Below are 23,212 nucleotides of genomic sequence, written 5' to 3'. Positions count from 1 at the left end.
AGAAAGAAAAATAATTATAATAGTAATAGTAGTAAAGATAATAATTATTATAATAGTAATAATGATGATAGTAATAATAACAGTAATAATATAAACAGAAAGATTATAATAATTTTATAATAATTTTATTCAAAATAAAGATAATTATAATAATATTATCAATAATAATAATAACAATAATAACAATGATGATGATGATGATAATAATAATAATAATAATAATAATAATAATAATAATAATAATAATAATAATAATAATAATAATAATAATAATAACAATAATAATAATAACAATAATAATAATAATAATAATAATAATAATAATAATAATAATAATAATAATAATAGTAATAAAAATATTAATGATAATAATAATAACAAAAATAACAATGATAATAATAACAGCATAAATGATAATATCAAAAATAAGAACTAATAATAATATTAATAATAAGAATAGTAATGAAAATAGTAGTAAAAACTAAAATTATAGCAATACAGATAATAGTAAAATTTTAAATTACAATAATAACGATAATAGTTAAAATAATATTTGTAATAAAAGTAATAACAATAATAATAACAAAAACAATATTTAGGAGACACAATGTTAGCATTTATCTGCTTTGCAACAGAAGCAGGACTACAGCTAATTACCTCAGTATTAATTGAGGGCCCAGGTCTGCCCAAAAAGTCTTCAATATGCTTATTTTTGTTTCCAGGCTAGTCTTCAGACACAGGTTGTGGTCGATCTGTTATAGTGGATGACAAGAACTCATAATCTCTGAAAATTTTTTTATTTAGTGGATGAAGGCCACTTACTAGAAAACTGTGCATAATCCTGTTTGGAGTAAAATCTAAGGGAAAAGCTTGTCCAACAATTTCTGATACATCATAAATTGTTGCTGGTTTCCCAGTATTGCCTGGTTTTAACACCCAATTCTTCATTTTATTGTTGTAATATGTCTTAAATGGACCAAATACGCCTCTGTCTAAGGGTTGCATTTTGTGACTAGTGTGTGGATGAAATATTACCATTGTAATCCCATTATATTTTGCTAGCTGGATTGTTGGTGTTGAGATATGACTCTCATGGTTGTCAAGTAAAAGAATAGAAGGATTTTCCTTACTTGAATGAGTGTGCTTTACAAAATAGTTCATAAATTCTAGAAACAATTCTTCATTTGACCATCCTGATGGGTTTGCTCCACCAAGTGTACCTTCTGGGGCCCCTTTTAACATAAAATCCTTAAACTTCTTACGAGGGAAAATCAACATTGGAGGCATATAGCCACCTCCAGCATTTATTGCTCCAATCTCTGTTATACTATATCCTTGTTTGCCACTGGCCATTCCGCCAACCTGCTTTTGACCTCTTTTTGCTAAGATTTTGGGAGGATTATGGACAGTGCTAACACTGGTTTCATCAACAATCCTTTTGTTAAATGCTGTAATACCTTGATTTTGTTCAAGTCTAAGAGCTACTTCATAGCTCTGAAAAGTAAGTGCTACATTTTCCCTATTAAAAGCAGTTAAGCGCACAAGACTTGTTTCCTCAGGCTTTCTAAGCGATAATTCTTTAGAATATTTTTTCCGGAAGATTTTCAGCCATTCTTTTCTAGCCATCTGGTTTTTATCCCAAGATGTATCATACTATTTTTTATTTGCTTTCCCAAATTGGTAAGCCAATTTTTGAACATCTTTTAAAGTCCATAATGAAGATCAGCAGCTTTCAAAATCTAATCAACTAGAAGTTGATCTTCTTAAGGTTGTTTCAGGAATGTCAAAGTCCATAGAAGTTCTGTATATAGACAGTTCATTGTTCACTATAAGTTTAACAGCTCTTTCTATGTCTTCTTTTTGTATAGGTTTTCTTTTAAATCCATTTTTACTTCTATGCATTTTATTAATTTTGTATTTTTTGGTTTTTCTGAAAACAATTGAAAAACATTAAAAGCAATCAAATATCAGCACAATTAATTTTTCATAAAATAGAAGAACATCATAGTTTTTAAAGCATAATTGAAAGTGATTTTATCAGTATTTAATTATTTTTAATTACTAAGCTATTTGTTAATAAGCTTATTACAAAAATAATTACAATGTAATAAAGAAATACACACATCTTATTAGACATATTATACTAAAGTAATTCTTAATTAACAAAAATAATAATAATAGTAATAATAATAATAATAATAATAATAATAATAATAATAATAATAATAATAATAATAATAATAACAATAATAATAATAATTTATGATAAAAGCAAATATTTTATGAGTAAACTACTTGCATACTAAACCATAATGAAACAGACTTATTGTAATGGACTATGAGAGAAAAAAAAAAAAAAAAAAAAATCAAAAATCACCTGAAAATAGGAATCAGATGATGAACTAGCTGTCACCAAAAATAACAATGAAAGTATACAAAATGTAACAAAAAAATAAAAACAATAACATAACAAACAATAACAACAACAAAAATCAAAGGAGTAATAAGGATAACAAAAATTATAAAAACAATTATAATAATAAAACAATAAAAAACAAATATAAAAATATCAACAAAAGAAAAGAGTAAAAAAATGATAACAAGGATAGTGACAGTAATAAAAAGAATAATGATAATCAAAAATAGAAAATAATGAAAAATAGTAACAAAAATAATGATAAAAATATAAATAGTGATAGTAATAATGAAAAAAAAAAATAATAAAAAAAAATAACAGGAATAATGATAACGAAAATAATGATAATATATAAAATAACAACTATAACAATAATAATTATAATAACCATAAAAAGAAAAATAACAATTAAAAAATATGCAATATAAAAAAGAGGAAAAATAATAGCAATAAGTATATTAACAATAAGAGGAATATAAATAACAGGAGAAATAAAAAGAATAACAATTGTAATATTAAGACGACTACATTCTATATAAGTTATGTATTTCATCCTGACATTCATTCGCTTTTACAATTTAAATATCATTTCTTAATTGATTGTGCACAATGAATTATGCACAACGAGCCATATATCACTGTTATCATGAAATCCAATATTGCCAACCTAGCTGACCCAAGAATGCCACTTATATGGGGTGATAGTGTACAAATCCCAGGGTCACCTGGTGCAATTTTTGAAATCTTTTAGGTACGTCTGCGGGAAAAAAGTGACTTTGAAGTTACAAAAATGGAAAAAATTTACCTTCTTTTTTGACATAGCAAAACCGCTATAAAATCCATACTATTAATCATAGACCAATAACATTTGGTGGCAATGTAGCCTATGCCAATACTAAGATTTGGGTAAAAGTTTGTCCCAATCCCTGCAGTATAACAAAAGCTATGGTAGTTTTAGTGTTGATTTTTTCACTTCCAGTGCAAAACGTTACTAATTACTGCCTATTACAAGCCCCCAGGCCATTATGTGGGTAACCCATGTGCTCTAGTTGAATATACCAACAATATTGTAAAATAAGGATTTTCATGTTCTTACCAAAATTTTTGGTTTCGGGGGTCAAAACTGTTGTTCTTGAATGAGCCCTATTTACACCATATGGACCTTTTTCTATATAAAACCTTATATGACAGTACTATTAGTGCCCCATAAGCTTTCTTTTAACTAAACTACTACCTTAGAAGTTAGTTGAGACATTTTAACAGATTTTTTGATGAAAATTATAAAAAATCTTGACATTTTTTATTCTAGTAAAATGGCGATTATTCTACACATAGATTTAGCCCTGAGGATTTGTGAGCTAAGCAAAGAAATGTGTTGAAAACCTTTTGCATGTGATTTTTAACTGGTCAACATGTATTGTGTGTTGAAAAACCCATTTCATACATAAAATCAGCTAAAAATGCCTAGAATTTCCTTTGTGTTTTGTTTTCAAAATCATTATCAAATGTACAAATTGTAAAGTTCAATAAATTTACACTAACAGTGAATTAATTTCTAAAATTTATTCAACTCTATTCTTTTCTTGTGATATCTTCACACTCTTTAACTTATTTGACATGACATTTAAAGCACTGGTCAGCTTACTATTCTCAAACGGCACTAAACTTTGTCATAAGATTGGGACAAGTTTTAAATATTTTATTTGAAATTGACCATAATTCATTATAATAAGTTCCTTATGAGCTTAAATTCTCTTCTAACAAGTAAAATTAATCCATTAAAATGAAGCTGAATGGATGAAAACTTTTCATTATCTTCTAAAGGTGTTTACTATTCAAATCCACAAGACAACTAAACAGCCTTCCTTTGTATTCAGGGTGGGTTTTATCTCTTTTGTATCTTGACCAATGCTGGTAAAAATCTTGATGTGCAGTCTCAACAGCCTGTTCATTGAATCGTCCTAAGGGCAATTGTTTTATGTTTACAAAGTCCTTGATGTGATGGAATACTGTGTGGATTTTGGGCGTGATGCTTCCAAGTTGGATTGCCAAATATGTAGCTTTAAATTGATCAATCTTGACAGAAAAATCCTTTTCTAGTACATTTCCAAAACATGAATCCACAATCAAATTAAACTTTTTGAAAGCTTCAATGACAGCAAGAACTTGGGTGTTGGAAGTTTCTTCAGCAAGACATTGTAAAACATCAACATTTTTGAACAATTTTCTGCATTCATTGCCTTCAAAGTGTCCGCCATGATACAGGCTTTGGTAAATGTGAAGCATGGCTGGCCACTTTTCAGCATCAGACCACACAGTTTTGAGAATTTTGAAGAGCTGATTGACTGTGCCCAAAAGAAGGTGTAACTCCATTGGTGGAATGATGTCTAGAATCAGTGTATCTTTAGGTCAATTGATAATTGACTTGTGAACAACATTGCCAAATATTTTGGCCTTGGCCAACACTCCACCCGATTTTTCAAAAGACTTGAGATTTCTTTTGGTTTAGCCAAGTTTTCTTAAACTATCTCTGCAAGCAAGGTTCTTTGAGTCAAAATCACACCAACAACAAGGGTGCATGCTTGAGTGTGTTTGAAGTCCACAAATAATGTTGGCAAATTTCATGTCACATGCAATAATCAACTTCAGAGCATCTGCATTGATGAGTGATCAGACCTTTTGAATATTAGAATGAGTTTCTGGCAAATCTTCAGAGACTGCTACAAGAATTTGTCTTTTCACACTTGTTGCTTTTGCCGCTCTGGAACTCAAAAGTCGACTTTTAGGTGGTGAGTTCGATTTATCTTGTTCTGTGGAACTCGCAACAACACTGACACAAAACTTGAGAAAACCTTTGCCTACATCAATGCCTAATTTGACAAAGTAGCCACCTGAAGTTTTTCTAGATTGAATGACTTGACTAACCAGAACAGACAAATTTTTGCAATGAACAACAACATGGGTTGTGTCAAAACCTTTGAAATCTGTGGTTTTTAAGTCTGTAAAAGTAAAAAACTCCTTCAGTTGTTGACCAGCCATTTGAAAATTGGCACAAAAGTTGGGCTCAACCATCTTCTTGTCTGATGACTGAAGAACAGTTTGCACTAATTTTTTGATCCCATTGTTGGAGAGGCATGTGTTAATTTGTACATTGATGAGGTCTTGGGTTGTCAATGTTGATGTGGCAGAATGTGATCTTGCTGCACTTGACCCTATAGAAAATTTGCATTTATTACCTCCAGCAAACAAAAATTACAAAAACAATCATTTTATAATTAATCACTTACAAAGTTACAATATTATAACTAATTTTTGCTGACATTGTACCTGGAGTAACAGGGAGTGGATGATCTCCAGATGCTTTTGCTAAACGAATTGTGGCTTTTGGAGATGCTACCTTATTTTCAATCACATTGGATGCTAACTGTTCTGCAGCTTTGGGATCTAATGAAGCCAATTTTTGTGTATTTTCCCTGAACTTTAACTGAGAACAATGATGTGGTAATCCTTTACCTTATGGGCTGAGGCAGGTACTGCATCTCACAGCTGGTATTTGATTTACTTTCATTTTTTCATTAGGTTCAGCTTTTTCTGGGAACCTAGACTGTCCAATTTTGCAAATCAAGCAGTCACACACAAGACTACGTGTTTTAGCTTTGACTCGGATAGATTTGAAATCAAACAACTTTGGCAAATCAACATCCTTTCCTTCCTCTTTTCGTCTTAAGGCAGTTCTGCATGATTCACAAAGACCTTGAGGCACACAAGAGTCACACCCATCAAGATTTGCCTGGTAAATACAACAAAATCGTTCAGCCTAAAAAGCAGTCATCTGTCGGCCTCATTTTTGAAGGCAGAGCATGCAGACACACTTTCTGTTCTGCTCATGGTTTCTTGCCTGCTTTGGCATCTTAAGGAGTCAGTGGATTGTAGCTGTGTGCCTAAACAAATTGAGCTATAATATGAAATTGAAGAATATGATAGACAAACATTAAGAATTCTGGCAATGTTATTTCATTGTTAACATTACTATAGGATTCTCTGTAATGTCATCATAAGAGATGCCTAGATTTATTTTGATTGGAGTTCAAGATAATGATAATCTTTAGAATCCTGCCATCTTTGATAAGGTGAATTTAATACAAAAACATATACGTCACATTGAGGTAGGTGTATTTCAAATAAATAACATATTGCTATATGTAGAGCTACATATTTACCTAAATCAATCCAATTACTTCATCCTAACAATTTGTATATTATAAAAAATGAAAAACAAAATTTTTTACCACAAACAACGATTTTCAAGTGAAAGGTTTAATAATTTTGGATATTTCTGCAAACGTTTCAGTTCAGTGTCACAAAAACAAAGTCTTATTATGATTTTAACTTTTTAACGATATGAACGTCACAGCGTACAAAATCAAAGCAAAAATCAAATTAATCATGTACGCTCTTATTCAAGTGATGATGGGTTGATATTGTTAATTCTTCTTATGAAAAACCCTTTTATTTTTCTAATCATTGTAAAAACAAAAATGGAGCAAGACTAAAATTTAAACACTTAAAACTTTGAAAATGAATTTAAGCATATCTTATGATAGAGTAGTAAAAATGTTCATTTTGAGAATAGTAAGCTGACCAGTGCTTTAAATGTCATGTCAAATAAGTTAAAGAGTGTGAAGATATCACAAGAAAAGAATAGAGTTGAATAAATTTTAGAAATTAATTCACTGTTAGTGTAAATTTATTGAACTTTACAATTTGTACATTTGATAATGATTTTGAAAACAAAACACAAAGGAAATTCTAGGCATTTTTAGCTGATTTTATGTATGAAATGGGTTTTTCAACACACAATACATGTTGACCAGTTAAAAATCACATGCAAAAGGTTTTCAACACATTTCTTTGCTTAGCTCACAAATCCTCAGGGCTAAATCTATGTGTAGAATAATCGCCATTTTACTAGAATAAAAAATGTCAAGATTTTTTATAATTTTCATCAAAAAATCTGTTAAAATGTCTCAACTAACTTCTAAGGTAGTAGTTTAGTTAAAAGAAAGCTTATGGGGCACTAATAGTACTGTCATATAAGGTTTTATATAGAAAAAGGTCCATATGGTGTAAATAGGGCTCATTCAAGAACAACAGTTTTGACCCCCGAAACCAAAAATTTTGGTAAGAACATGAAAATCCTTATTTTACAATATTGTTGGTATATTCAACTAGAGCACATGGGTTACCCACATAATGGCCTGGGGGCTTGTAATAGGCAGTAATTAGTAACGTTTTGCACTGGAAGTGAAAAAATCAACACTAAAACTACCATAGCTTTTGTTATACTGCAGGGATTGGGACAAACTTTTACCCAAATCTTAGTATTGGCATAGGCTACATTGCCACCAAATGTTATTGGTCTATGATTAATAGTATGGATTTTATAGCGGTTTTGCTATGTCAAAAAAGAAGGTAAATTTTTTCCATTTTTGTAACTTCAAAGTCACTTTTTTCCCGCAGACGTACCTAAAAGATTTCAAAAATTGCACCAGGTGACCCTGGGATTTGTACACTATCACCCCATATAAGTGGCATTCTTGGGTCAGCTAGGTTGGCAATATTGGATTTCATGATAACAGTGATATAGTCATTGAACTACATATTCATTGTGCACAATGAATTACACAATGACGCAACTACAACAATTACAACATATTTAATAAAAATAAAATAAAATGAGAAATAATTGTAACAAAAAAGAAACAATCATAACAATAATAATCATAATAACAACAAAAAGAAAATATAACAGTTACCAAAATATGACAAAAAAATTAGGAAGAATAATAATATTAAGTATAATAACAATAATGAGAATAAGAAGAAGAACAACAATAATAAGAAGAACAACAATAATAAGAAGAACAATGCGAAGAGCAAACTTAATTTAAAAAAAAAAAAAAATGATATAATGAAAATAATAGCAACAATAAAAGTAATAACTATAATTGCAATAATAACAGAAATAAAAAGAAAATTTAATTATAATAATAATTTTAAAAAAATGAAGAATAAAGACTATATAAAATCACTATTATTAAAAGTAACAATAATAAAAAAAGGAATAGTATTACAAATAACAATACAATAATAAAAAGAATAAAAATTACATGGTTAACTATAAAAACATGAATATTAACAAAAATGGTAAGAAGAAAAATAATTATAAAAACAGGAATAGTTTAATTGAAAATATAAATATAAATAATAAAATAAATTAAAAGAAAAATAATTATGACAAAGAATAATGAGAAGAATTTAAAAAATATAATAATAATAATAATAATAATAATAATAATAATAATAATAATAATAATAATAATAATAATGACAAATAATAATAACAAAAAAAAAAAAAAATAATAAAAATATACATCACATAAAAAAGTAACAATGATAAAAAAAAAAGTGAAACAAGTATAACAAAAGTTATAAAAATGATAATAATATTTTAATAACAAGGAAATACAAAAACATTAACAACAATAAGAATAAGAAAAATAATTGTCAGCATACTGTCTTTTTACAAGTAACTTTAAACGTTGGAGTTTTTATTTATTCCTCAAACTTTTTATTATCTTGTCTTTGTGAGCAATAGTCTCATTGAGATGTTTAAATCTTGCACTTAAATTAACATTTTCCCTTAACACCATCACATATTCTCTATGCTTTCACGTTTTGGTAGAAATATCTCATTTACTCATAATAAATTTTTGGTTAAAATAATGGTTTAAAAAATAATGGTTTCTGATACCTCATTTACTCATAATAATTTTTTACTCAAAATTTTTTCTAATAAATTATTAATAAATTAAAATATAGAATTAAACTATTAAATGATAGCATATTATTATTAAAATAATATAGTGTTATTCATAGGCGCCGAGTTCACGGGGGCAACAGGGGCAGTGGCCCCCCCCAGAAATTTATACTAATAATATAAAATCACAGATTATTACGGGAGCAAATAGATACTCTCGCCCTCATGATAATCTGTGATAATATATCATTAGTATAGATTTCCAGGGGGGCCACTGTCCCTGTTGCCCCCGTGAACTCGGCGCCTATGGTGTTATTAAAGAATGCTAAGCAATAACAATAAAATAGATTTTATTATGATAGTTAGAATTATAATGAAAAATAACCAAACTTGAATAAAAAAAAGAAAAAAAAAAGCTCAACTTAAAAATCTTAACAAAGTAACTTTAAAACGTCCATTGGCAAGACTTATCTGTTTGAATTTTTAATCCACCACAATTCAAAAAAAATAACAACAAAAAAACAACAACAACAACTATATTTAAAGATAATTATTAATTACAACATTGAATAACAAAAAAGCATTCTAAAACACAATAAAAACAACAAATAACAGCAACACTAATACAAAGAATTTAAAAAGTTTAACAAAAGCAATAAACAATAAAAGTAATAATCAATTACAAAAATGATAAGTGATAAGAGGAATTTAATAACATAACCAAATTAAATCAAAAGTATAAGAAAGATAATAAACAACAACAATAATTTAAAATTTTACAAAGTAAAATAGAAAACTTAAGTAACTCTAACAGCAATAAAAGCCCTGCAACATTAAAAAAAGTATAGTAACTGTATATGTGAAAAAATAAATAAATAAATTTTAAAAACTGAAACAGATGACAAAAATAATACAGAAGAACAAGTAAAAAAAAAAAAAAAAACTTAAAGCTTGATAAGACTATTAACAACATTTAGTAACAACATTAACAACAGTAAGTGATAACTACTTAAAAAAAAAAACTTTAAAATATAACAATAATGATGATAATAAAAAAATGTCAGAATATTGTGGATCTGGCATTCATAGAATTAAAATAAATGTATCCTTCTGGCCTTATATCTCTTAATGATGAAAAATATGCAAAATGAGCATGTAACTATGTTTGATGTATAAATTTTATCTCTAATTATTTTTTTGTCCCATAACTGAAATATGTTGCATATTTACTTCTTTTTTATTGTCCATTTTCAAGGAACTTAAAGGTCAAGCATCTTATCAAACTTAGACCAGGTGTCAACAGTTATTATTAGATTGATTGTTAAAATAGAAACATTACGCTTAACTCCATTATGAAATGTTTCAAAGCTAAGATTTTGTTAAACTCATCATATAATGTATTTCTAACGCCACTTAAAGATATTATGGCAGTTTTTTGAGTTTGACCAGAAGTTGGAATTTGAGATAGGGGTACTCCCAGCCAAACAGATGGAGAAATTTTTAGATCAACGTTTTCCTCCACGTACTGTAAATGTTTCAAAACATGGAGGCCAGAGTAACTCACAGATAGCAGTATTATTGGTAACAACTAAATTAAAGATTAAAATGGCTTTTATCCATCTTTCACGCTTCACATTATCACTTGGAAATTGATACACTGATACTTTACTAGCTATATATATATATATATATATATATATATATATATATATACACACACATTCATTTTCATAATTATTGTGACAAGCATACACACAACATTTTTTTGGCACGATGTAAAAACTTAATCTAAAATTAAAAAATATTTATTATTTGCTTTAAATGAATTCTAAAACTCCACGTTTAAATTATACAAGTTTGTTTTTATTACATTATGTAAGAATAGTTCACAATATATCATAAACAACATAGCATTTTCTCTTTTAAAAACAAGTCTAAACGGAATAATTCTTTTAAGCATGGGAATTTCGGCCTTCGAAATCGACGAAATTAAACGAAATTCGTGTTTCAATTTCGGATCGAAATTGAGAACGAAATTTCGATTTTTTGGATTGTTTAATTTCGCGAAAAAATTTCGTATAATTTTGGGTCATTGAAAGTAACGAAATTGACACGAAATTAAACATAAGTTTTAATTTCGAAATTCGTGAATTTGTAATGTTTAAAAATTTCGTCTTTCGAAATTCAATATAAATTTCGATACGAAATTGAAACACGAATTTCGTTTAATTTCGTCGATTTCGAAGGCCGAAATTCCAATGCTTAAATTCTTTAAAACCGTAAAAAGATAGGCCTGCACAAAACATTCCGGATGCACGACGAATAGGCCTGTAGTAAGAGGGGTAAGGGGGAGCGAGAGAGGTGGTTAAATTTTTCCATGATAAACGCCCCCCCCCCTCCTTTTGGTCACGTGAATGTCGAAAATTCCTAAGTTTGTGCGGATCCAGCGCACAATGAGTCCAAATTGCGAAAAAGTGGCCAAAACTTTTTTCCGATTTTTTTTTAACAGAAAGTGAACTTTGTGCAATCTTTTTACTTTAAACAGATGTAAACTGTATTTAAACTCAATATAGAGTCGTTTTCTGTAAAGAAAATTTATAGCTTTGTTTTCATAAAATATTAATTGCAAAGAGTGCATCTAGAAGATTATACAGGTGTTTTTTCTTTGTTGTTGATTAAATATGAAAAGATTAGAACTTATAAGCGTAATTCAAGAAGTTGGTGTTAATCATGCGAATTTGCAAGCCGTTTTAGAAACTGAAGCAAAAAATAAATTGCTAACCAATGAAGAACTGTCTGATGCAGAACTCTCAGAAAAAATTAGACTTTTTATTTATAAATTTCGGGTTAAATATGCAAAGCATAATCGTAATTTTAAAAGATTAGTTAAACAAGAAGTGGCCTGGTTAGAGGGTGAGTTGTTTGAGAATCAAAATACTAAACTTGATTCAACTTTAAAAACTGGACGACCAGAAAAAGAATGGATAGAGTGTTCATTAAGAACAAAAAGAAGGAAAGTTTCAAGGTAGTTTCTAGTTTAGAATTGCTATTTTTGTTTTTAAAAGTCACTGATTAAATACATAATTTTTAATAAAAATATACACCCACAGTTCCACACTTGTGTGGTTAAGGCAGTTTTCCATAGTATCAATTTTTGAAATTATCATAATGGAAATAGTTTATCAAATAATGATGTTGTTTATTTTTATTTTAGTTTGGCTAAAACTCATACAACTGAAGAATTAGCAGAAGCTGCTGTTGTACGTGCAAAATCAAGTCCTGGAAAATCTGATTTGGGAAAAAATGTTAAAATGTTTTCTAAAGATCTACTAGGCCAAACTTACCAATCTGATAATTATCATCCAATTATGATGTCTGCTGATCAAGCTTTATCACTTAAAATTCAATGTGATTTGAGTGATTTACAATACCAGATTATTCGAAACTCATCTCTGATGCAAAATGCTGACATTTATCCCCCATTAAAAGCAATCCTAAAATCAAAAGCAGATTGTTATCCAGAGGGTTTGCATATTACAGAAACGTCTGCGAAGTGTAGTTTTCAGAACATGGTTAACCATACCTTGCTTCGAATTTTGAAACTAAATTCTGAGCAGCTTCAAAATTTAGATGAAACAGTTACACATGGAGTATTCAATTTGAAATGTGGCATGGATGGTGCATCTTCACAAAGTATTTATAATCAAAGGTTTGATGATACTGATCTTACTACTGGAGTGCAGAATGAACAGTCAGTATTTCAAACTGCAATAGTTCCTTTGAAATTAAAAATTGGGGGTTCAAACATCTGGAATAATCCTAAACCATCCAGCCCTCATTTTTGTAGACCTCTTGAACTACAATACCTAAAGGAAACAAATGAACTCATTGCAGCAGAAGAAATAAATCTTAGAAAACAAATCGAAAATCTGCAAGACTATATTTTAGATCTAGATCTTCTCAGTAGTAAAAAGCACTGTTCCATAAAAATTAAAATTGTTGTTGACTTGACTATGTTGGATGGCAAGTCAGTAAATGCTATCATGTTTTCGAATTCATCACAATCGTGCAATATTTGTTTTGCAAAACCGAGTGAGATGAACAATCTAGTAAAAATCAGAATGTTTACTCCAAATAAAAAATCTCTTACTATGGGACTATCTACTTTACATTGTTGGATTAGACTTTTTGAGTATGTGCTACACTTAGGATATAAAATGAAAATTAAAAAGTATCAGGCTAGATCAAAAGAACATAAGCTTTCTGTTATTGAGCAAAAAAATGAAATTCAGAATAGGTTTAGAAGCGAGCTCAGCCTTGTTGTCGATATGCCAAAGCATGGCTATGGTTCCTCAAACACAGGTAACACAGCCAGAAGAGCATTTGACAATGCAGATACTTTTGCAGACATTACAGGAGTTGATGTTAAAATAATTGTTAGATTGAGAAATATAATGAAGGCTGTGTGCAGTGGATACCACCTTGATTTGGGGGCCTTCAAAAAATATTGTTTAGCTACTTCTGAAATAATAATTAAAAAATATAACTGGTACATAATGCCACCTACAGTGCACAAGCTATTAGAGCATGGTTATCAAATTTCTGATTGCTTTGAACTCCCAATAGGTATTTACTCAGAAGAGGCACAGGAAGCACAAAACAAATACATTCGAAATGCAAGACTAAACCATACATGTAAAATTTCTAGAAAAAATGCAATGGAAAACCAATATCATTATCTGCTGTTACGTAGTGATCCAATAGTATCATCATTCATCTTCAAAAAAACTAAATCTATTAGTGCTGTTAACTTAGATTCTGAAGTTTTAAACCTTTTGCTTGATGAACAATAAATATTTTTTAAAAATAATTTTTACTATATTACTAAATGTTGCAAATATTGGTTTATACATGTGTGTATGTGTGTATATATATTTGAGATCTTTTAAGGTATATATATAAACTTTAAAAGATCTCAAGTTATAAAAATGCTGAAATGAAGTCTTGCATTTGCTGTTCTCACCCCTCCCCCCCCGGGCTTTTTCTAATGTCTTTTTTTGAAACAATTGACATAAAACCAAAATGGAGCAAATTCGAGCAGCTAAAAAATTATTTGTTTTATACCCAATACGTTCATAATAATGTGATAGAAATTTAGGAGGAGTGAAAAGTGGACATTTTAAGCTTTATCACTTTTTGCAACCGGGGAAATACATATTTTAAAAATTTTACTCCTTTCTTCAAAAACCCAAAATCTAAAGCTAAAAAATCGAGTTATTACTTCTTTTTTGATTAAAACCATATTAACAATAATATATGAAAATGAAATTTTAAAAAAGTTTACAAATGTTGTATAATAATATAAAAATTGTCTTATTTAAAAAAATACAAAAATTCGTGAATTATTTTGGAAATTTTTATTTTATTTTTTAAGCGCAATAAATCACTCCCAAAACATATAAAGGACGTATTAAAAATTCTGCAAAATATTTTTTTCAGCTATTGGGTAAATATTCTTTCTAAATTATAAAAAATATTTATATATTGGAATACTTTTAAAAAACGACTTTTGGCCACATTTTTGAGATTTGGATTCATAGTGCAGCGTCTTTAGAACGAAAGTCGTACATTCATGTGGGCCGTTTCCTGGTATATTATTGGTTAAGGCAAACAATGAGCTTAGAAGTTCGCCTCTGCCACAAATGCCTATCCTCCCAAAAGAGGTCTGCCATAATAAGCTACTTAGGGGAAATACACATACGTTAGCAGGTTTTGAAAATGGACATAAAAAGGGCTTCTGTGATACAAGTTTCAAAATCTGCAAATACCAGGAGTAAACTGAGAAGGTTTCGGTTTCGCTTTTCTGAATTTTTGTTTGGCTGTTTTACAGAGTGGCTTTAGCTAGATCGAATGACCGGGGGACAAAATCTGTCTTAGATGTGCTAGTATTTCTTTGCAAAGTTTATGTTGTTTATGGTTTATCAATTTTCTCACGGCATTTGTGTTTTCTTTATGAAAATGATTCAGTAATATTGTGCTACGTATTTAATAAAAGAGAACTTTTAAAAGTAATAAATAAGGATGCCTTCTACAGGTCAACAGCTTTTACCATCTTCCTCCTCGGCTTTTAGTTGATTTTAATAAGTTTAGTGTACCTTGCGGACGCCGATGCATACAAGAGCTAGATCATCTTTTGAAACAAGACATAATAGCTGTGCGTAAAGTTATTTTTTGTTATGTTTTCTATGTTTCTATGTTGTCTTTCTATTCTGTTCTTCAGGCAGGGTTTTCGTTGTTGTTGTTGTTAATGTTAGTTAAGATTTCAATTATATTTTGCAATATTTTTAATTATTGTTGTTGTTTACTATCTTGTTAGACTTAAGTTAATAAGGTTGTATTATTAAGTTCCTTTATCATTTATCATTTTTGCAATTGATTATTACGTTTTACAACCCAACGGAGACGTTTTCAAAGCTAAAAAACTATCATAGAGAATTAAAGCACAAAAGTCTGCTGTCAGGGATATATAAAAAACAAAAAATAAAATAACCTAATTCTTAAAGTACAAACAAAACGAACTATGATAAGAAAAAGGCGAGATAAAAAACAACGCTAAACAATGAATAAGAATACTTCTAACCCATTCGAAATAAAAAGTTAGCGGCAATGTAACGAGAAAGACAAAAAACGCCGTTTTTTGGTCAATTTCCATACAAAACGTCAAAATTTGGGCCAAATGTGGCCAAATTCGAGGCTTTCTCCTCTTGGATGCCTTGCTCATTTTTTGTTGTATCCTATCAGGCTGAGCAAAAAAATGGCCAAGGGCATCAAGCTATTCACTGCCCAGCCGGCACAAAGTCGTTAAAAGATGTCTTTTATAGGCATTTTATTTGGTTTCGAAGGTGTCTCCATAGACGTCTAAAACGTGAGACGATAAGACGCCTACTGAAAGTTTTATTTAAGAAGTCTTTACATTGCGTCTTTTAGAGCTCTTTTTCTTAGCTTGCCTGTAACCTTTTTCTTTATGATCTTTTATTATAACTATTATTAACTCAATATTAAGGAAAGGAGTTTAATAATAAGCTTTATTATTAATTGTCCTTCAATAATATCAAGTTATTAATAGTCAATGCATAGGAATATTTCATAAAATACATTCTTTGTGAATGTTATCATCTATTTGGAAAATAATAGTAATACACATATTTATTCATGTCATATATTTTTTTTTGTAAAATACAAATAGTTTACATCCGTAATACATATTAAAATTCAAAGAGAAATGTGTTATTTTAACTATTCATTATTAGTAGAAAAATAGGACTAACACGGAACTTTATTTTTTCTTATATCAGTTAGATTATAGAGTTTCTTAAATAAAACTTTTAAATGGAAATGCAAAAGTATAAATATCAAGCATACTTATTTAAAACATGAACAAGAAATATTACTTTTATCCTTCAAATACAGTGGCTGAAAAATATAAGTACGAATTGTTAAAATTTTAGGAGTTTCTACTTGTTCGAACCACATTCGTATTAAACTCCTCAAAGTAATGCGTTCAAATGCAGTTCATAACATCTTTTTGAATTGGTAAATTCTTTAGCTTAACTAATGCTCGAACGTGCAATAACGATTTTTTTAATAATGGAAATTTTTACAGCATCTGCAAAAATACGTAAACATTTTTAGTAAGTAAGAACAATTCAAACAATTCAAAAATAAAAAAAAACAAAACAACTATATTTAAAGATAGTTAATAGTTACAAGATTGAATAATAAAAAACATTCTTAAACACAATAAAAACAACCAACAACAACAACACTAATACAAAGAATTTAAAAGGTTTAACAAAAGCAATAAACAATAAAAGTAATAATCAATTACAAAAATGATAAGGGATAAAAGGAACTTTTTAATATAACAACATTAACTTAAAAGTATAACAAAGATAATAAACAACAACAATAGTTAAAATTGTTCCAAAATATAATAGAAATCTTAACTAACATCATCAACACAACAGCAACAACCACAACAACAACAACAACCACAACAACAACAACAACTACAACAAAAATCCTACCTGAAAAAAAAAACATAAAAGAAAAAAAAAAAAAAATGAAACAGATTATGAAAATAATACAGAGGAAAAACTAAAAATTATAGAGAAAAATTTAAAGCTTAATGAAATTGTTAACAATAATAATAGATATATGGTAAAAAAAAAATTAAAACAATAATGATAACAAAAAAATGTCAGAATGTTGTGGATCTCGTGTCCATAGAACGAAAATAAATGTATCTTTCCAGCCTTACATGAAGGTAGAGATGGAGGAGAGGGAATAACCTGGATGAGAGGGATTATTGATTTGAATTAGGAGTTGAGACTAGCATCTAGGTTGTTGAAAAAGAAAAAAAAAAAAAAAAAGCATAGCAGTTGCCTATGTGAATAACGGAACAGAAATTTTTAAAAAATGACACTTTAAAAACTTAAACAGATGATGAAAATAATATAGAAGAACAACTAAAATACATGAAAAAAAAAAAAAAATTTAAGCTTGATAGAAACATTAACAATGAGAAGTAATGAGAAGTAATAAAAGATAACAAAAAAACAAAAAAACTTTACGATAAAACAATAATTAAGATATTAAAAAAGTGTCAGAATGTTGAGGATCTTGTTCCAGAGGAGAAAAATAAATGTATCATTCTGGCCTCATTTGTGGCAAGGAGGCAGAAGAGGAGGAGAGAGGGTAATCTGGATGAGAGGGATTGTTGATTTGAATAAGAAGTTGAAAACAACGCTTTGTTGCTACAAAAATAAAAAAATTGCAGCAGCTCTATGTATTAACAAAATAACAGAACAGTCAGGTGTAGTTTATAAATATAAATCAAAACTATATAAATATAATTAAACAAACAAACAACAGCAACTATAAATAATAGCAAGAGGTTTAAAATGTGATAAAAGTAATAAACAACAATAATAATTAATACAAAAAAAGCATCATAAAAATGATAAACAATGACAATAAACAGCAAGAAAGGTTTTTACAAACAAAAAAATCTCAAATATTAGCAATATAAAGTAACCAAAATTTACTTTTAAATTCAATAAGAGTTATTACTACTAGGAACTGGGAGTTCTGGGACAAAAATCATTTTTCGTATAAAAACCAAAAAAAAATTTCAAAAAAAAAAATTTCAAAAAATAATTTCAAAAAATTTCAAAAAAATTTCAAAAAAAATTTCAAAAAAAAATGTAAATAAATTAAAAAAATTTTTATTATTTTTAAAATTTATTTTTTCTTTGCTCTCGTTTTTGATTTTGTCTTTCTATAAAATCTTGGTATTTTTTATTTTCTTCGCGTGTATATTTTATTAGTTCCTTGATTTTCCAATCGAATTGTGGCGAACGAGGTTTTTTGACTTTGGGTGTGATGAAGAAGACGTGAGTGACATCTGCTCCAATATCGGGATCGAATTTTTTAATGGAAATAGTATTTTTTGAGACGGTGCAACGATTCATTATTTTTAATGTGCCAAGAAATTCTTTAAGTCAAAATTTTCACAAAATTAAATTTAAAAAGGTTTAGAATTAGGCGTGATAATACGCTTGTCCGAGAAGAAGGTAAAAACCTCCGGATTGACCGACTTTCGTGTCGCCAGAGTTGAGTGTGACGACGAGCCTTCTGCCAGCTGCGATGCTTGGCATGGAGTCTGCTTCTACAAAATGTCTGTAAAACGAAATGGTGGTGGTGGAGCCGAGAGAGGCGGTGGATTGGTATAGCAGTCCTGTTGATTTGTTGTTGAACGAGATTAAGTTTGATCCGTTCCACGAAGACAAGTAAAAGTCTTCCAGTCCAGACGAGGAAAAAATGCATTTGCTGTCGCCGTCATACCCAGGGAAAGTGTTGTATTTGTTTGCATTGTAAGGAGTGCATGGACTGAGGACAGTTTCGTCGCCAGGAGATAAATTACCGTCATACATTCTGACTCTGGACTCCCACCAGCTTCCAGAGGAACCGATGACGTGCATCCTTATGTATTTCAGAAAAACGCCATTTCCTTTTCCTATGGTGTTAAGAAGCACATATTCGTTTCCGTAAGTTGTGTTGAGATATCTGAACGTCCTCGAGTACAATTTAACGGAGGAAAGGAGAGGAGGGATGGTTGTGAATGTGGAAATAAAAGGTTGAATCCAGTAAGTGATTGCCGCAGCATTATTATTATTAACCAATTGGATGGTCAAGTTTGTTGTAAACGGTAAGTCGAATGTAAAATATCCTCCCAAGGAAGTGGTGTTGTAAACGTTGCAACCTTGCAAAGAGATGGCGTAAGCCGGTCCGCCGAGAGGGGAAAAGAGCAAGTCGCAAGCAAGGGCAGTGGTGTCCACTCCTATTCCTTCCGCTGTTGTTGAAGTATTTCCAACTACAATCTCTCCATCTGCCAATATTCGAATAAAGACACGTCCAGGAACTACTGTTCCGGTCCCACTTATGGCCAGCCATAACCTTCTCAGAACTCCAGGACTGTCTATGTAGCTAAAGACTGGTGCGGTGGTTGATCCTGCCACAGTTTGCGACTTTAACCCCAAGGATGAAATGTTTGAATTTGGAACAAGTCCTAAAAAGTTGGATTTTTGTGACAAACGTCTGCGTAACTTTTTGTCGCAGCGTCTTGCGCGTTTTACGGATTAAGCACATTGATTAATTTATGGGAATTTAAATCCAAGTCCGCAGCTCCAATCGTGCCAGTTCCTCCCGAAGAATGCGTGTCCACATAATATTTCGTGGCGGCGTCGTGTGAGTTGGTTGGTTCTGCCAAATTAATGATTTTTTGAGAATTAAAATCAATGTCTGCAGTGATGGTGCTGGAACCGTCCATTTTAATAAAAAAGTTGCTTACTGAGTCTGTTGAAATATTGTCGAAAGAAACGCTGAATTCGCTTCTGTTGAATTTATCAATCATTTTGAAAAGGACAAAATTTTTTAAATTCGATTGCAATCTACAAAGGGTGTTGACGACGTCTTGAAAGCTGTTTCCCTCTTCACATTTTTTCAAGACGTAAAGACACAAATGACTACAGTAAGACGTGTTTCCAAATTGAACACTTTCGCTGTTGTAAAAGACGGAACTTTTTAAATAGTCGACGAGCTCGACGAGAGGGGGTTGGGCGTAAGAGTCAAAGCTGAACTTTTCATCCCCGTCTTTGTACCAGCACACCCAATGAAATCCTTCTGTGCTTGAATCCCCCGTCTTGACAATCCCGCATTCTTTTTTCATTGTCTTTTTTGGCAATTTGTCTCTGACAAAAACTCCTCAAAAGTTTTTTAATTTCAGTTTTTTTGCTGCCTTTATCAATTGAAAATTTGTTAAAGCCTCGTTTGGCAAAACAATTCCCTCCACATTTATCCTTTTGTTGTTGTTTGTTGTTTGACTCTGCGATTATCTCTCTGCACTCCATGAACAGCCTTTTTGACTTCTTTGAAATTTCTTTGTTCTCTGCGAATAACTTTCTGCACTCTGCGATCAACCTTTTTGTCTCTGGCTCTGCCTCTGTCTCTGGCTCTGGCTCTGTCTCTGGCTCTGGGGTTTGCTATGCCTCTAGGGTTTGTTCTTGTAAAGTTTTTAAATCCGTTTGTGGATCTGTGTCTTCTGGACCGAAAAACTTCCAGTAGTTGATCAAGTTAAATCTGTTTTTGTAATGACCATAAACCAACGTGTGAATTACATCTTCCAAAATGATTCTTTTGTCGTCGGCGGCGCTGAGAGAGACTTTGTTAATTTCTTCCTTGTAAATTTCGTGTAAATGGGATCTGATCACGCTCATTTTATTTACCTTTCCTTTTTTAGTTTTGAGACAGTCTTTGTAATCGTCGTGGGTGATGTATTTTTTAACCACATTTTTTTTCACCCCTTTGCATTTTTTGTGCTTTTTTTATGGATTTTGTAAGAGTACAGTTTTGACCGCAGACCGACAAATTCTTCAATTTGCTTTCCTCCGGTTTCGTCTTTGAACATCCCAATGACTTTTTTGTTTGCGCCAACCTTAAACCCAACACTTTGAATGGCTGGATGTTTTTTATCAAAATCGCTTGTGTAGAATCTGCTTTCCACATCCTTAGCAATGTCTTTGTAAAAATCGTCCGTTTTTATTTCATAAATCAACGAGTCCGTGTCTGTCATCAACAATTTTGCCCGATCTAAATACATTTTTCTGATGTAATCATAATGAAATTCAAACATTAAAGTTTTACTCAAATCCAAAATGGACATTCCCAAATAAATCGGTTTGTTGTAAAACAACTTTATTCTTTTCATGTGAACGGCGATTAAGTTTTCATCAAAAATCGTGTGTCGGACGTAATTTGGTTTGGACGACAATTTCGAGGCTTCCTCCCTTTTTGTCACCAGTCTCACGTCCACTCGCTTTTCAATGTTTTCCATGGTTTTTCCAAACACCGAATTGTTCATCAGCTTGAAAAAATCCTTCTCAAAATCGTTTGTGGCTTTTGTTCTTAAATTGGTGTTGAGATCAATCTATTTTTTTAACCAATCCCGCTCCTTAAATTTTATTCCTCTGTGTACCTTTGAAATTTTCATTCCCAATCGTTCATACAATTTAAGGTTTTCGCGGTGAAGGACGTAATTCTTTTTGTCGTTCAAATTTGGAATGAGTTTTTCCACTTTTTCAATGGTCATTCTTTCCGGAGCCAAAGGGTAATCGTTGTGTTCGTCGTGAAGACTTTCTGGACAATCCAAATCGAATTCCAAAATGCAAGGCATTGATTTCCAATTTAAAAGTTCGTCTTCAGTCATCCATTCAAAACCGTAGCCCATCCGTACAAATTGTTTACGTCCAAGTATTGAATGAATGTTGACTCTTTGCTGGTATCAAACGAATCCCCCATGTATTTGTTGTTTGATTTTCCAAGTCGGTTCGAAATCATGCTGATTCCTCCACGGATTCCTTATTGAACCATAAGCAGCATGTCAGGATCGCTTAACAACTCCAATTTTATTTTTGTCATTTTCAAACAAGCGTTCCAAGCCAATCCTGGAGACGTATACCAAGCAGGGTCGAGTTTTTAATTTTTTAAGCAAACATCTCTGAAATTCTCAAACACATCTGCTAGCATCAACACATCAGACACATTGTATAAATCATGATAATCCCTAAACGTTTTGCAGTTAAACTCATTCCATACTGTTTGTGCTTGCGCAAAGTCGCTAGCACTTATTCCTTCATCGTTGAGTTTAGAGAAGAATGACTCCTTTGGTGGTAATTTTTTTCCTCTTTTTCAAATTCCCCCACTTTTATTTCTTTTGAAAAGCTAATGTACTTTTCTTCGTTGTTTGGAAAGCAGCTTAATTTTCCACCTGACAATTTTTTGATAAACAAGTGGCTGTCGTAACCTGACAAGTTGTGAAACACGACAGGGAAAAATTTTGGAATTTTGTTTTTTGTGTTGTAAGTGTTGTGCGCAGCTCCTCGGCACTTTCCAGTCAAATGGCAGTGATCGCGAACTTTGTCATCTCCAAGACTTTCCTCGCAAATGTGACACACTTTTGAAGAATTGAAATTATTTTTATCTTCGAAGGTGATGATCATCTCTTTTTTGAATTTTGTCATTTCGCAAATTTCCTTGATGTCTTTTTCGAGCATCTCCACAAATATTTAAACAACGTCGTCCGTTTCGCTCGTCACGGTAAACGTCACCGGATTTCCTTTGTAAACGGTTTCGTCGAAGCATTTAATGAAATAGCAGAACGAACTCGGAGTGTGTTTTTGGTACTGTTTTGTGTAAGACTGTTTTGGGTCGGGGACGAATATGTTGATTGGTGTGATGAAACTTTCAAAGTTTGCGTAAACGACAAAAGGAACTCTCATCGACCTTTCTTTTTGTTCAATTTTCATGAAAGAATTTTTTTCGGAAAGTTCGATTCTTACCGACCTGTTCTCTTTGCA

At 30.7% G+C, this 23,212-nt stretch overlaps 2 protein-coding genes across 2 annotated transcripts; one reads left to right on the top strand and one right to left on the bottom strand.

The window, feature by feature from the left end:
• Positions 1-723: 723 nt before the first annotated feature.
• LOC149884037 (uncharacterized) lies at positions 724-1,626 on the bottom strand. Its single transcript, XM_090098675.1, has one exon. The coding sequence runs from the start codon at positions 1,624-1,626 to the stop codon at positions 724-726; it is 903 nt and encodes a 300-aa protein (XP_089954801.1).
• Positions 1,627-11,682: 10,056 nt separating this feature from the next.
• Positions 11,683-14,696, top strand: LOC149884036 (uncharacterized). The gene is made up of 2 exons (XM_090097276.1): positions 11,683-12,261; positions 12,451-14,696. Exons 1-2 carry the CDS (start codon positions 11,918-11,920, stop codon positions 14,087-14,089), a joined length of 1,983 nt encoding a protein of 660 aa, XP_089953402.1. The 5' UTR covers positions 11,683-11,917; the 3' UTR covers positions 14,090-14,696.
• The last annotated feature ends 8,516 nt before the right edge of the window (positions 14,697-23,212 follow it).

The sequence above is a fragment of the Hydra viridissima genome, unplaced genomic scaffold (assembly GCF_058129835.1).
Source record: "Hydra viridissima isolate aposymbiotic clone 2 unplaced genomic scaffold, HvirCarnegie_v1 scaffold_9, whole genome shotgun sequence".
Classification (NCBI taxonomy): Eukaryota; Metazoa; Cnidaria; class Hydrozoa; order Anthoathecata; family Hydridae; genus Hydra; species Hydra viridissima.
Note: the sequence above shows the minus strand (reverse complement) of the source record. Positions and strands in the feature narration are given on the sequence as shown.

What these genes read in the sequence shown, in the direction of transcription:
- LOC149884036 (XM_090097276.1), top strand. Translation starts at nt 11,918, where the DNA reads ATGAAAAGATTAGAACTTATAAGCGTAATTCAAGAAGTTGGTGTTAAT. An exon ending in AAAAGAAGGAAAGTTTCAAG is followed by an intron (nt 12,262 to 12,450) that starts GTAGTTTCTAGT and finishes TTTTTATTTTAG; the next exon opens with TTTGGCTAAAACTCATACAA.
- LOC149884037 (XM_090098675.1), bottom strand. Translation starts at nt 1,626, where the DNA reads ATGGCTAGAAAAGAATGGCTGAAAATCTTCCGGAAAAAATATTCTAAA.